The sequence below is a fragment of the Hyperoodon ampullatus genome (genome assembly GCF_949752795.1).
Source record: "Hyperoodon ampullatus genome assembly, chromosome: 12".
NCBI lineage: Eukaryota > Metazoa > Chordata > Mammalia > Artiodactyla > Ziphiidae > Hyperoodon > Hyperoodon ampullatus.
The window spans coordinates 77,495,260-77,510,735 of record NC_136925.1 but is presented as its reverse complement, the minus strand read 5'-3'; the positions used below and the strand labels follow the sequence as shown (position 1 = coordinate 77,510,735).

Genomic DNA, 15,476 nt, shown 5'->3' with positions numbered 1-15,476 from the left:
ATATCACGTGTCAACTAAAGTTTTAACACACAATGAAGAACTATTAAAACAAAGCAATGTATAAAGGCGTGTATAGAATACCACCAGATTATTATAAAAGGAAAACAATACTGTATGGCCAACATATTTGAAGGCATACAATTTATTTACAGTAGTATTTAAACTTTGCCAAATGTTATGTTGAGTAATGTGAGAAGGATTTTTGTTTTGGGGAAGTATCTTATCCTTAATATAAAGTCCAAAATCTACAACAAATAATAAAACTAAAGCTTTTCAATTTTATAAAACTTAACTTTGTCCAAGTACTTCTGGACAAAGATTTTAATATGAATAAGAAGATAGCCTCAGTGTAAGGATCTCAAGAGGTTTATTTACAAAGCATTTAACTACTCTATAAACTACCAGATCATAAAATTATCTTTAATGTATTAACTCAGAAAAATACACAGAGCATTTCAGTTTCTTTATGAAGAATTCAAAAGGTATTCTATCACTTTGTTAGTACTTAATACCTAATAATCTCTAACTGTCAAAATAACATTTCCCTCAGTCTTGCTAATAGCTGTCACTTTAATACCAAATTTCTCAAAAGAGAAGTCTATCTAACCCCTTATATAATTCATCTCTTGCAGTGCAGATCCAACCCACCGAAAATATTTTCTTCGAGCTAATGACCTACTAAATGTTAAATCTAATGGACTTTTCTCAGTCTTCAAACTCCCCCAAAACGAAGTGAAAGGTTTATAAATCTTCCATTAATTTTCCAAATCCTGGATTTTATCACTAGCCATTCAGTACACTTCAGTTCACAAAATAACTTAGTGCCTATTACTTTTAAGTACGACACTCTTAAAAGGTAATACAGAAGAAGAGGGAGACAAGGCAAACTAATGTCCAAATGACTGTGGTATAAGAAAGACTACAAACGTCATAAGCAACGTGAAAATACAAAATGCTACTTAGATTAGGGGTCTGTTCAGAGCAGTGATTCCTGGCTTTGCATCAAAATCACCTGCGTAATTATGGCACCTCTGATAAGAATCTAAAGGTACTGATCATGGGCATCCCTATTTTTTCAAATGTCAACCCATTTCTGATATGCAGCTAGAGCTGAGAACCACTAGTTTAAAGGCAGCGGAAAATCAGAAAAAATTTCAGAGGTTATATGATCACAGACTCAGAGATTACTTATGTTCTGACAGGTGAAATTTAAAAAGACAAAATGAGAAGCCTACAACACTTTCATGGTGTAAAAAGAAGAATCTGAAATACCTAAGTTGAAACACTCAGCCAAATACCTATTAATTAACCAATCAATCAGCTATTTATTATCTGTGTAACTTAGACAAATCATTTAGATTCCTCACTGGTAAAATAACAATATTTGAATTACTTAACCAGCTTCTTGTGAGGCTCCAATGAGATCATACATAGTTGAAAGTAAAATACAAAATGGTCAAATTCAATTTAAATAAAGAGTGCTGTTATTAATACCAAAAAGTCAAGTTTGGCCATATAAGGAATGTTGAGAATATAAGGAATCTAAGACTAGAAAGGAAAACCAGCCAATTTCCTGGTAAATAATGATAAAAAGGTCCAAAAGACATAAAAGTATAATAACAGTGAATAAGATCAGAGAGTCAAGGAATAAGTCTCCTCAAATGACTATTCCATTACTTATTTTTAGCCTCAAGGAAAACCAATAGCCCTGCAGGAGGAAGAAAATACTCAAAGGTGGAGACTGGGTACACTGAAAGAATCAAGCTGAGGAGTGATAGAGCTATGCTGTGGCCACACAGGTTTTCTTGCCTCGGGTTTGCTCTGAGAGGAAGAGAAGGGGAAGGGGTGGGAAGAGGCTGGCAACAGACTGGGGCCTCAAGTCCAGTTGTGTCTCCACCATTACCTATGTGCTCATGTGCAGGTGATTACAATTCTAACTCAGTTTCTTCACTTTCGTTAAAAAAAAAAAAAAGAAATTAAACAAGATCACACATACGGTTCCTGCTAACTCAAACATTCGATGTTTTTAGGAATAAAGTGCTATTACATTGCTATAAAACTCCTAAGAATATTTTGTTAGACTTCCATTTAAAAAAGGAAAATTAATTAAGCAAAGAGATAAACAACAACAGAGTAAACATAAAAACAATTAGAGTCAAACAATCCTTTTAAAATTTGATTAAAGGCAGATATTACTGGGCTAATTAGGAACCAAAGTGACAAAGTGACTCTGAAAACTCCCTATTTTTTTTCTTAACTTTAAATTATTTAAGAACTGATACTTACATTAATGGATTCAATCTGTCCAAACTCTTCAAACAGGTTGGTTAAATCTTGCTGTGTTGCCTTCTTGTCTACCTGACCAACCCACAGAGTAGTACTACATACTGTCAAGACATAAGAGACAAATAACCCAAATCACATAGACAGTTACTTCTTTCAAGTAGCTGAGGAAAAAACACTAGTAACAATAATAAATTAAAATTTCAGATAGTATATTTTAAATACTTGTTAACGGACATTTTTATGTTATGTTTAAAATCAACTAAAATACCAGGTACCCATTCACATCTATGCCAAGTCAACTTCTTGCATTATCACCTGTTCTCAAGCGTGGCAGCACACATCAATCACCTGTGGATATCTGGAACCCACTCTAAAAGATGATGGAAGGTATGGGGTATGACAGATCAGGAACTGGGAGTTTTAAAATGCTGCACGTGATTCTAATACGCAACAAAGTTTCAAAACCACTTCTCACTGCAATCCTATCTGTGTACCTTTTAAGTATCTTTCTGTGCTGGAATGATTAAATGGATGTTTCTCCTAAATCAACAGTTAAATCTGAAAACAGTATCTTATCCTTAAGGAAAGAATAATTATATACAAAAAATATATATACAAAAAGGAAAAGGCTAATTTAGAACTCGTTATCATGAAAGACTTAGGGATACTTAAGGGCTGGAAGCCACTTCCCTTTAAGAAATAAATGCTACACATGAGACATCTTGCCTACTTTGAGCTGCACTGTTCATGTCTCCATGAACATCTCCTTTTCCTGAAAACACTGACTTTAAAAATATTTACAGCTGATATATTTGCAGAGTTTTAATATATTTGGATTTACGTCAATGTCATTAAAAAAAAAAAAGAAGTCTCCAGCTCTTGGGTTATCTTTCATCTACAACACAGCCTAGAGCAGGTTTTACTCTAGAGCTAATTCAGCCCCACACTAAGGTGTGACCATTGCAATGTGAGTTTCACATTACATTCTACTGACTGTGGGTTTCAATCAGGTCTCCATCTCTCTACTCTGGCTGGTTAGAACTTTAACGTCTTCCAGGCCTGTGTGAGCTTTAGGAATCGTTCAGCTAACAGATGCCTGGAAATTGTTCTTTCCCTGCTCTTTGTTCTTTGCCTCATGCAGTCTTACCCTGTGCATAAATAACTTAATATTCAACTGAAGTCTCAAAGGGCAACATATTAGTTTTCTTTTGCTGCTGTAACAAAACACCACAAACTTAGTACCTTAAAACACAAAAAGGTATTCTCTTACAGCTCTGGTGATCTAAAATGAGTCAACAAGGCTGCATTCCTTCTGGAGGCCCTAGGAGAGAATTTGTTTCTTTGCCTTTGCTAGCTTCTACAAGCTATCTGCATTCCTCAGCTCATTATCCCAGCCCTCCATCTTCAAAGCCAACAGTGTAGCATTTACCAATCTCTTTCTCCTCTCCACATTCACATCACCTTTTCTCTCTGACCCTCTTGTTTCCCTTATTAGGACCCTTGGATTACACTGGGCCCTTCTGGATAATCCAAGTTAATCTCCCCATCTCAAGATCCTTATTAATCAGATCTACAAATGTAAGGTAACATATTTACAAGCTCCAGTGATTTGGACATGGACATCTCTGGGTGACCACTATTCAACCTACCACAAACCCTTAGCAAATTTCTGGACCTCTTTCACTGAATAGTTCCCATCTCTTCATTACTCTGTTCTACATATTACAGCTGCCTTAATCTCCCCAAAATCTGTTCCATGTTTCCCCTACTCTTTTGATATTGTCTCTCTACAAACTTTTCCCATGGACAACTCCATTTTCCTTCCCAGAAAGTAATAATGAGTCTCCTCCATCCCATGAGAAGGGGACACTTGATTCTTAGAATGTTACTGTTTGTTGATGTTTCACAGCCCCTGGACTATTCATGAAAATTCATGTTCTAAGAACCAGTGGGCAGAGAAACACTACCATATGTGTTTAAAATGTGTTGGGACCACATCAAATTGTTATTGCTTCTCAGTAAAGAGATTTGTTTTGAGGTAAAAGACAAGATATACTTCTCACTGTATTTTCTTATGTCCTTTCTAAATTTTTTAATTGTGTGTTTTACCCATGAAAATAAAACAGCAACAGAAAAAAAATTCCACGGTCAATAACTATGTAAACGGTGGCAACAAAACATGACCAGTTAGGTGAGGAACTAAAGGAGAGACTCCACATAAAAGCCCATAAAAGCCCATCATAAAAGCCCGTCATAAAGCTCGTTACTCTCAATGTGCTAATGGTAATCACAGGAGGAGGCGTAGCTGAGATTTTACGATCAGACTTCTGACAGTATTTATCAGACAGCACTACAATGTCTGAATTCTGTCCCTCACCCTAAGGGATAAATAGAAACTTTCAGAGTTAGGAATGTCAACATTATTAAACTAACAACGGCTCTCACAATCAGGTAAGACTCTGGAAAGATAGCCAAGGCTTGTTCAAATGGCTGGAATTTAGTAAGATGGCTGTCGCCTTTAATCCTAAGCCTAGATTTCTAGGATGCTTCAGCATTATAAATTATACCAGTGATTCATCTATCTCCGTGGCAGAAGGAGTTTATTTGGATACATTCAGAAATCAGACAACCTGATCAGTTTCGCTCTTGGCGAAGAATGACAATTTGCTTCGTTTTATGTACTTTATCCATCTGCAGTCTGTTGATTCACCTTAAAAGTCATAACCCGCTAAGAATCATTTAGGCAGAATTTGGCACTAATTACAACTTATTTTCCTATACCTCACACGCCTACCAAGTCAACTCTGCTGCAGCACTCTCCCAAAACAAACTCCCACTACTACCAAATTTGTTCTAATCATACATTATAGATTAACATATAAGGAGGGAACGTTTTTACAAGAGAAATCTCTCCTTCAGTACTGATCCAGTAAATTTATAATTAGCTTTAAAATTTGCATGCTTCCTATAATAATTACTCCTACAGACCTAGTGTTCATAATTGGTTAGGACACTGTGCACAGAAGTCACGGTGTCCACGAAACAGACACAAGGCCTAGGACACTTTATAAATCATTAGTCAAGTCATATTTTCTAACTAGCATTTAAAAAAAAAAACTCACAATGACTTTAGTACTTGAGTAGAACCAGCTATTCCTTTTTCTTTTCTCCTCTATCACATTACAAAACCCAAAAATATAATTACTCATATACCAAACCAGTTATTAACCTCTTAGTCTGAAAATAAGGTTGGGAGACGTTGTAGCAGATACTGTTTTCTCAATGTTATTGAAACCAAAGTTGTACGTCACTTACCACTTAATGTTTTAGATCTAATTGGAGGCAATCCCTTCTTCTGTCGTTCTTTCTCCCTTTCTCTAGCTCTTCTTTCACTTGAGTATGAACGTGATGATTTCCTTTTTCTTTCTCTAGAGCGAGAGCGTGATCGCTTTCTGTGTTTACGCTTTCGAGAACCAGATCGTGACCTAGACCTTCGTTTTCTTGGTGATCTACAAAAAAAATCTTATTTTACTTCTAATGACAAAGTTATTCTTCTATCAAATTTCTCACTTGTAGGTGGGGCGGGGGCGAGACTGTCTGGTATTTAGCTACCTTTTAAAAAACATTCAAGCATAATCAAGTATCAAACATGTATTTTCTCAAATCTCTATACTGCCTAGGTCCACACTAGTCACAGATGTTTGTCTGCAATGATTCTTACTGAATCTGGGCGATCATTCACAACCACAAGGAAGAATAAGAGAAAGAGATTCTAGTAAGGCCTCACTTTCTCTTAGGGTCTTCCAACTCATTTTTCAAACAAGAGTCAAGAACAGGGATGAAAGATGGAAGAAAACAAAAAGATTCTTTAGGTGACAAAGATGTTACATTCTTAAAATTAAGAAACAAAGAATGTTTTCAACAGAACATTAGGCCACTATACAATTCTGTTTACAAGTTTTCAATTTCTAAAATCTCTGGTGCTTGACTTTACAATATAATGTGATACTGAAATACTGTTTCTTTTTTCCTTTCAGTCACATGCCATTGAACTCTCTTCAAAATACTTTGTAAGGAGGTGTTGCTAAGACAAATAAAGAAGTTGCTAAGACAAAGAAGTTTCAGCACTAACACTGTAATTCACTGAAGAGAGGTCAGCTTAGAGAAAGATGAACTGACAGGCTCTCATTTGCAAGAGGTAAACACAAGTAAGTTCTTGAAACACAAGAAATGACTGAAAAAGTCATCAAAGATACTGCCTCTCTTCCAGCATTCACTGTTCAGATTTTCTGGGTATTTGTGTGTAGAAAATAGGGCATTAAAATGTTAAAGATTAATGACTTTAAGTTTTAAGACAGTTTATAGCAAAAACAATATATACATGCTACAAGAAAATTTACCAGGTTAAGAATAAGGCACCTTCAACTCAAATTTGAATGAGCATGCACATTAATGAGCCTCAGCCATGTTGAACAGCCCACAGAGAAAACCATTTCTAGGATATGTTTTGTAATAGTCTGATATGCTTAATGTTTATAAAAATAATTTTTGTAGTTTTATTTTTATAATCATTTTTGGTATTATGAGATGAAATGGAATGTGAGAAATACAATGGAGTTTCTAATACTGGTCCTCTACAGCTTGATTTAACTGTTGTTCAGAGGCAATAATACCCTAAGCTGACTGTCATGATGTTATTAACTAAAACCAGATATAACCCCAAATCCAAGTCTCATGATACAGCCGTGACTCGTGCAAATTATTCAAATAAATGGCCACAGCCACACCCAATTAAAAACAGAACACATATTTTCTGTTTTTTGAAGTTCTGAATTACTTCTTCCTGAGAGAACGTCACTCTCAAAAAACATTTTCTTTAATCTTGATCCAAAGAAATAAAGGATGCAAAAAAGTAAAGCCAACAATTTAAATGTTCGCACACAGCTATTCTTAAATAGTATCGTAGAACCTTGAACGAGATCGTGAATGCGTTCTTGATCTTGAGCGAACAGCCACTTTCTTTGCTTCCTGTTCAAAGATCTCCTCTTCCACTCCATCTTGCCCTTCATCTATATCCATATCCTTGAAAATCAAAAGAACAGCAAACAAAATGCCTGGTTGAGATTCAGTGTGTATTGGTAATTCTGCCTTACAAAATATTCACCATAGTAGCATTAATGACTAATAGTAAAATGGTTAGAATGTGGAGCTTAATGAGGAGGAAAAAACCATTCAGGTTTACATTATCTACATACAATAAAAATTATTACTATATTTTAAGATTTTTTTTTGTAATTAATTTTAGAAATTTATGCCCCAGAAAAACATTTACTTTTTACCTGCTGCTGAATATCTATGGAATCATCCAAATTTGCTTCAGGTTCAAGGAAATGCTGTTGACTGCTCCCTTGTGATGGTGACACAGAATGCTCTGACCCAAATGTGCCTTCTTGACTATCCTGAGGAGTTGCCTATTGAGAATGTACACAAACACACAAACATTGGGAAATAATGAATATTATGAATATTGTTACAAATGAAACATCAAAATTACAATTTTAAAAAGGAGCCCAATACCTAAAGAAATCCCATTACATCTTTTATGATCAATCTAAAATGGCACTTTTGTATAAATCCAAGTTTACTTAAAAGCACAGAATACCTCCATAAAAGGGAGATATTATAACACTAGAAAAGAATGGTAAGATAAAGTAGGTCTCCAAACAAATTTTATATTGTGGAAAATATAAACTGTCAAGAATAAAGGGACTGTATCATGAATGATATATAAAGAACTAAGTCACCCACTGCACGTGTAGAAGCAAAACGAAACTCAAACCCCAATATCAAAATCACTGATCTTGCAAAATCAGTTCTCAACTTGGGTCTTTTTCAACCTCCACCTCTAGGAATTCACAAAAGAGTATTAGGAAGTACTCAAATATGTAAAATATTTCAGAAAGACTAATAAAAGTTAGGCAATGCAGCCTAATTATAGGAAAAACTAAAATTTAAACCTTTTTGCCCCCCTAGGGCTAGAATTACAGCAACTTGCTATAGGGATACTGCTTAAATGGTGCTAATCAGTATGAACTTGACTAGCAATTACATATACTATGGTGTTAACTAAAATTGAGAAACTGATTATTATGAAGAAATGACTCCCTAGTTAAACAGTCCTAAAACATGATCTCACAGGTGTTGAGGATTAGTAAGAAGAGTTCCTGGTGGTACACAAGTTGGGAACTATTATAATAACAGAAAAGAGCAACTCAAACCTACTGTTCCCTTGCTACAAACTCTGTAGTTACTCCAACTCTGAATTTGTCTCCCTATGTGTAAAAGGAATACAAGCACAGTGATTATAAAGAACAATATTGTATTGTAAATTTCAAAGTTGCTAAGAAACTAAATCTTAATTGTTCCCACCACAAAAAGGAAATGATAATTATTTGACATGATAGAGGTGTTAGCTAACACTACAGAGGTAATCATATCCCAATATATAATCATATCAAATCAATATGTTGTACACCTTAAACTTACTCAATGCTATATGTCAATTATATCTCAATAAAATTTTTTAAAAAAATTACTCTTACTCTAATGACATTTAAACTGAAAGAAAAGAAAGCAGCATAAAAATTAAGAGCCAAAAAGAGCATTAAAGAACTGTTCCAAGTGTCTTAATTTATGAAGGAACAGGCTCCCCAAAGACAAGTAACATTTTCAAGGTTTAGAAATAAATTAAAGCTAAAATTAGAATTAAAGTTCTATTAGTCTTTATTCCACAAAACTGACCAAAAAGTTGGTAAATAAGTATACGTTTGAGAACAAATCAAAATGTTTTTAAAGCACAGTCCTGGCTTATGCCTTTAAAATGGTACAATAAAAATAAAATTCTTACCAACACAGCAAGATAATTTTCAACTTTATCCTGAGCTGTACTGTTTGGTCCTAATTCAGTACTCATACAACCTTCACATTATTTACTTCTTACCTCACCATTCACCTTGAGCATCCTACCTACCATCCACCCACTTGTTTTTCACCTTTGATTTTCTATTTAATGGTCAACCCTTGGTATAACCAGCAGAATCCACTGCAACCAATGCTAGTTTTGGAGGTTCTTTTTTGAGCAGTTTTACCTATTTGAAAAGGTTGTGATTCATGACTTTTATTCTTTCTTAACAATCTTATGAAGAACAAAGAGAAAATCTACTTTTAATATTCTACCAAATTTTATCTTATGATCTTGCAGTTAGCATTAATTAGGTCCACTGGACCCTTAGCTATATCTAAGATATGTTACGGGATCTTAGAGGTCTTATTTTCCTATATACTGAAACATTTTGCCATTTCATCATCCTAAGAATTATTCCATTATTACTCATCAATTACTCCCAACTGTAGCCAAAAAGACTAAAATAATAACAACAAAAAAATGGAATTGTTGAGAAGGGTGATTCAACAGTGAAACCATCATCATTCAGTTTTACTGCATCACCAAAAATACTGCATTATATTTCAAGAAGGTATAAATAAGACTGGAGACATATCTGTAGTCTGCTTTTAGCTTTCCTTGGACAATGGATATTTAGATGTTTCATTTTCTGTCCATAATGGCAAAGAGAAGAAAACTGACAAAGAAACATATTTCACAAAAAATTTTTTTTTTGGCTGCAAAGCCTGCAGGATCTTAGCTCCCCGCCCAGGGACTGAACCCGTGCCCTTGCCAGTGTAAGCTCAGAGTCCAAACCACTGGACCACCAGGAATTCCCAATATTTCACATCACTTAGACAAAGCAGATGACGAATGCAAAAAAAAAGACAGCAGCATTCTAGACTCTAATAGTAACGGTGAAATTTAATGTTTAAGTGAAATATCAGACGGTGAGTTTTCAAATGACTGCATCTCAAACGTATTTCTCAAACTCAAGAAATGATGAGCGAGAAATGTATCTCTAAGGACAAAAATCTCTAAGCGTATTTTCATTCAATTAGTCTTTCAACAGGAAGGACTTCATCTTATAGTATTTTGGAACAAGAAGCTGGACTGTTCTGTTTTGTTAAAAGAACATGTGACATTTGAACTTAGTTGTCATAAAAAGGTTTGCTATATTTCAACTATATTAAAATTCCTAATTATGTTTATTTTCCCCTATCCCTTTAGCTTCGCTTTTAAATTATTTGTAAGATGACTAAAAAGTATTTTTATTTTTATTTTTATTTTTTTTTTTTATTTTTATTTTTATTTTTTGCTTTATCACAAATTTAATCAGTTATATGTATACATATGTTCCCATATCCCCTCCCTTTTGCGTCTCCCTCCCACCCTCCCTATCCCACCCCTCCAGGCGGTCACAAAGCACCGAGCTGATCTCCCTGTGCTATGCGGCTGCTTCCCACTAGCTATCTACCTTACGTTTGGTAGTGTATATATGTCCATGCCGCTCTTTCACTTTGTCACAGCTTACCCTTCCCCCTCCCCATATCCTCAAGTCCATTCTCTAGTAGGTCTGTGTCTTTATTCCTGTCTTACCCCTATGTTCTTCATGACCTTTTTTTTTCTTAAATTCCATATATATGTGTCAGCATACAGTATTTGTCTTTCTCTTTCTGACTTACTTCACTCTGTATGACAGACTCTAGGTCCATCCACCTCATTACAAATAGTTCAATTTCATTTCTTTTTATGGCTGAGTAATATTCCATTGTATGTATGTGCCACATCTTCTTTACCCATTCATCCGATGATGGACACTTAGGTTGTTTCCATCTCCGGGCTATTGTAAATAGGGCTGCTATGAACATTTTGGTACATGTCTCTTTTTGAATTATGGTTTTCTCAGGGTATATGCCCAGTAGTGGGATTGCAGGGTCATATGGTAGTTCTATTTGTAGTTTTTTAAGGAACCTCCATACCGTTCTCCATAGTGGCTGTACCAATTCACATTCCCACCAGCAGTGCAAGAGTGTTCCCTTTTTTCCACACCCTCTCCAGCATTTATTGTTTCTAGATTTTTTGATGATGGCCATTCTGACTGGTGTGAGATGATATCTCATTGTAGTTTTGATTTGCATTTCTCTAATTAGTAAAGATGTTGAGCATCCTTTCATGTGTTTGTTGGCAGTCTGTATATCTTCTGTGGAGAAATGTCTATTTAGGTCTTCTGCCCATTTTTGGATTGGGTTGTTTGTTTTTTTGTTATTGAGCTGCATGAGCTGCTTATAAATTTTGGAGATTAATCCTTTGTCAGTTGCTTCATTTGCAAATATTTTCTCCCATTCTGAGGGTTGTCTTTTGGTCTTGTTTATGGTTTCCTTTGCTGTGCAAAAGCTTTTAAGTTTCATTAGGTCCCATGTGTTTATTTTTGTCTTTATTTCCATTTCTCTAGGAGGTGGGTCAAAAAGGATCTTGCTGTGATTTATGTCATAGAGTGTTCTGCCTATGTTGTCCTCTAAGAGTTTGATAGTGTCTGGCCTTACATTTAGGTCTTTAATCCATTTTGAGCTTATTTTTGTGTATGGTGTTAGGGAGTGATCGAATCTCATACTTTTACATGTCCCTGTCCAGTTTTCCCAACACCACTTATTGAAGAGACTGTCCTTTCTCCACTGTACATTCCTGCCTCCTTTATCAAAGATAAGGTGACCATATGTCCGTGGGTTTATCTCTGGGCTTTCTATCCTGTTCCATTGATCTATCTTTCTGTTTCTGTGCCAGTACCATACTGTCTTGATTACTGCAGCTTTGTAGTATAGTCTGAAGTCAGGGAGCCTGATTCCTCCAGCTCCATTTTTCGTTCTCAAGATTGCTTTGGCTATTCGGGGTCTTTTGTGTTTCCATACAAATTGTGAAATTTTTTGTTCTAGTTCTGTGAAAAATGCCAGTGGTATTTTGATAGGGATTGCATTGAATCTGTAGATTGCTTTGGGTAGTAGAGTCATTTTCACAATGTTGATTCTTCTGAAACCATTTCCACTAAGATCAGGAACAAGACAAGGTTGCCCACTCTCACCACTCTTATTCAACATAGTTTTGGAAGTTTTAGCCACAGCAATCAGAGAAGAAAAGCAAATAAAAGGAATCCAAATTGGAAAAGAAGAAGTAAAGCTGTCACTGTTTGCAGATGACATGATACTATACATAGAGAATCCTAAAGATGCTACCAGAAAACTACTAGAGCTAATCAATGAATTTGGTAAAGTAGCAGGATACAAAATTAATGCACAGAAATCTCTGGCATTCCTATATACTAATGATGAAAAATCTGAAAGTGAAATCAAGGAAACACTCCCATTTACCATTGCAACAAAAAGAATAAAATATCTAGGAATAAACCTACCTAAGGAGACAAAAGACCTGTATGCAGAAAATTATAAGACACTGATGAAAGAAATTAAAGATGATACAAATAGATGGAGAGATGTACCATGTTCTTGGATTAAAAAGTATTTTTAAAAAACCAAAAAGTCTCCATAGGACCCAGGTGGCAAATGACTTTTTACCCTGATATACTGATACACGTCCTTAGTATACATCCTGGTATATTCATCTTTAGTTTCTTCAACAATGTCTTCAGGCAAAGCATCAGTGATAATACTGAGGGACTTCCCTGGCGGTCCAGTGGTTAAGAATCCGCCTTCCAATGCACATGCCCGGGTTCAATCCCTGGTCAAGGAACTAAGATCCCACATGCTCCGGGGCAACTAAGCCCACACCGCAACTACTGAGCCCGCGTGCCACAACGAAAGATCCTACGTGTTGCAACGAAGATCCCACATGCCACAACTGAGACCCGACGCAGCCAAGTAAATAAATAAAGATAATATCGAAAAAAATAGAAGACAAGGATAACAGCAGCTAGCAGAGACTTTTTTCAGAGTTGGATTAACATTCACTAAGTATTACATTTTGATCCCTTATAAATCTACTTTCCTCTATTTTTTTCTGTATAAGTGGCAGGAAAGACTCTGTCAAAAACCTTACTGAAATCCACACATGCTATGCTACACCTACAGCATTTTCCTAATTTATGAGTCTAATAACCTTACAACATCAACCTCAGTACCCTGAAATGCAACTCAAGTCTCTTAATGTATCACCCATCTTAGTTATCATGTTCAATTCTCCTCTTTCCATTATATTCTCCTCTATAAAAAACTACTGAAGCAAAATAAGTTACATATTTCTGATATCCCACTGACAGCTCTTTATTAAGTGGCTGAATCTTCAATAATCTTTTTATTCCTAACATTCTTTTTAAAGCCCTTTTATTAGTCTTATCATTTTCATCATCAGCATTTCATTCTGAGTTATGACTCTGACATCTTTTGGATATCCTGATAAAACAATGATCAAAATCACAACTCCAACTTACTCAAGACAACAGAAATCATTCCTCTTATGATATGATTGTTCGTCCCTTCACAATTCAACCATTCTCAGAAAGTGCTCCCATTTTCCACTGGTTTTCCATCATTACATAAAAGACCTCAACCCACACCCAAGCGTGGTCAAGGCTGCAAGGAACAGAGCGGCACTAGCAAACCTATTCTTTTCTCTGAGGCACTCTAATAAATTTTAGGCAGCCACACGGAGTTTACTGGTAAACAAAAATGCTTAATTTTTCTGCATGTTTCACCCCATCTTAAATACACTAAAGGCAACTGGTTTGATAGAGCCAATTACACAACTTATTAAATTTGTTACTCTGTTGATATTTACTTTTCAATTTTAAATGTGATAGGTTTTAAACACTATGCACCTTATGCATTAGAAAAGTTGCTTTTTTTCTTCACTGCTCCCTTTTCTTCGCTGCTTATTTTTGAATAAGGAAGGTTTTAAGAACATCTACTCCTTTCAAAGAGATCTTATTACTGTATCTTCTAAAATTTTGGAGATGGTATAGAGTAATCAACTAAGACCAGAGTTCTTTTTTCTGTTTTTGGTTGGTGAGATTCTTACAACAAAATCACTCTCAAGTTTTTAGTAATTTTCACTTCAGTAACTTGGTGTTAATTACAACCTCAAGATCAAGGTCAAGAGTACTACACCTTTACTGTCTCTGCTAAACCTTCATTCTACTGCTTCTGCTAAAACTTCTGAAATGAAATTGGAACTAAGGCAATTCAAAAGTGTCACATCTATAGCTGAACAAATCTGTTTAGATAAACTCTTCCATTACTACTACCTCTTGCCTCTGTAACAGCTCTGACAACCTGTTTCTCTTCCTTGAGTCACAACTTATGTTTTTCTTTAAATAACATCCAGTTTTTTTTGGGGGGGCCACACTGTGTGGCATGTGGGATCTTAGTTCCCTGACCAGGGATTGAACCTGGTCCCCTGCATTGGGAGTGTGGAATCTTAACCACTGGACTGCCAGGGGAGTCCCCAAATGTTCTTTATTGTGCTTTGTCTTCAAGTTTCTGAATTCTCAGGCAGATATATATTATTTTATTGACATAAAATAATGCACCTACCCAACTACTTCTATCAGAATTATTTCTACAAAACAAGGTATGGAATTCCATTCTCATAATTCCAGGTACAAGTTCCAACATACAAATATCATCAAAATCCATTTTACAAGGACTTCCCTGGTGGCGCAGTGGTTGAGAGTCCGCCTGCCACTGCAGGGATCGAACACGGTTTCGATCCCCGGTCCGGGAGGATCCCACATGCCGTGGAGCGGCTGGGCCCGCGTGTCACAACTGCTGAGGCCCGCGCACCTGGAGCCCAGGTTCCACAACAAGAGTGGCCCCTGCTCGCTGCGACTAGAGGGAGCCCACGTGCAGCGGCGAAGACCCAACACAGCCAAAAATAAATAAATAAATTTATATTTTAAAAAAATCCATTTTCCATTTACTCTTTGCATTAAAAGGACAAGTTCAGGGACTATCCCTTCTAAAGTAATCCTCCCTCTTCCATATTCCCATAGTCCTTCACATATACCTCTATTATAGAAACCAAGATTCTGCCTTGTGTTCATATAGATATATGCACTCCATTAGAGAAGAGCTTACTTGAGGCCAGACACTTCTCTGTGCATCTCTGTATGTATTACCTAACAATGCTCATACTTCAAAAATATTTGTGGTATTGTATTAAATTCATTAGAGTCAAAAAGGTTTGATTAGGAAGAAGTGTGAGTGGAGGGAATTCCCAGAAACTCATATCCAAACAG

The 15,476-nt window shown here is 35.8% G+C and overlaps 1 protein-coding gene across 1 annotated transcript in view; it reads right to left on the bottom strand.

Annotated features, from left to right (window-relative positions):
* The window catches only part of SCAF8 (SR-related CTD associated factor 8), a gene marked incomplete at its 5' end in the record, with an annotated part of 81,791 nt that overhangs the window by 13,358 nt on the left and 52,957 nt on the right, over positions 1-15,476 (bottom strand). The window contains 4 exon segments of the mRNA XM_079716559.1: positions 2,287-2,387; positions 5,602-5,795; positions 7,256-7,368; positions 7,626-7,757. Of these exon segments, the coding sequence (XP_079572685.1) occupies positions 2,287-2,387; positions 5,602-5,795; positions 7,256-7,368; positions 7,626-7,757 (540 nt within the window).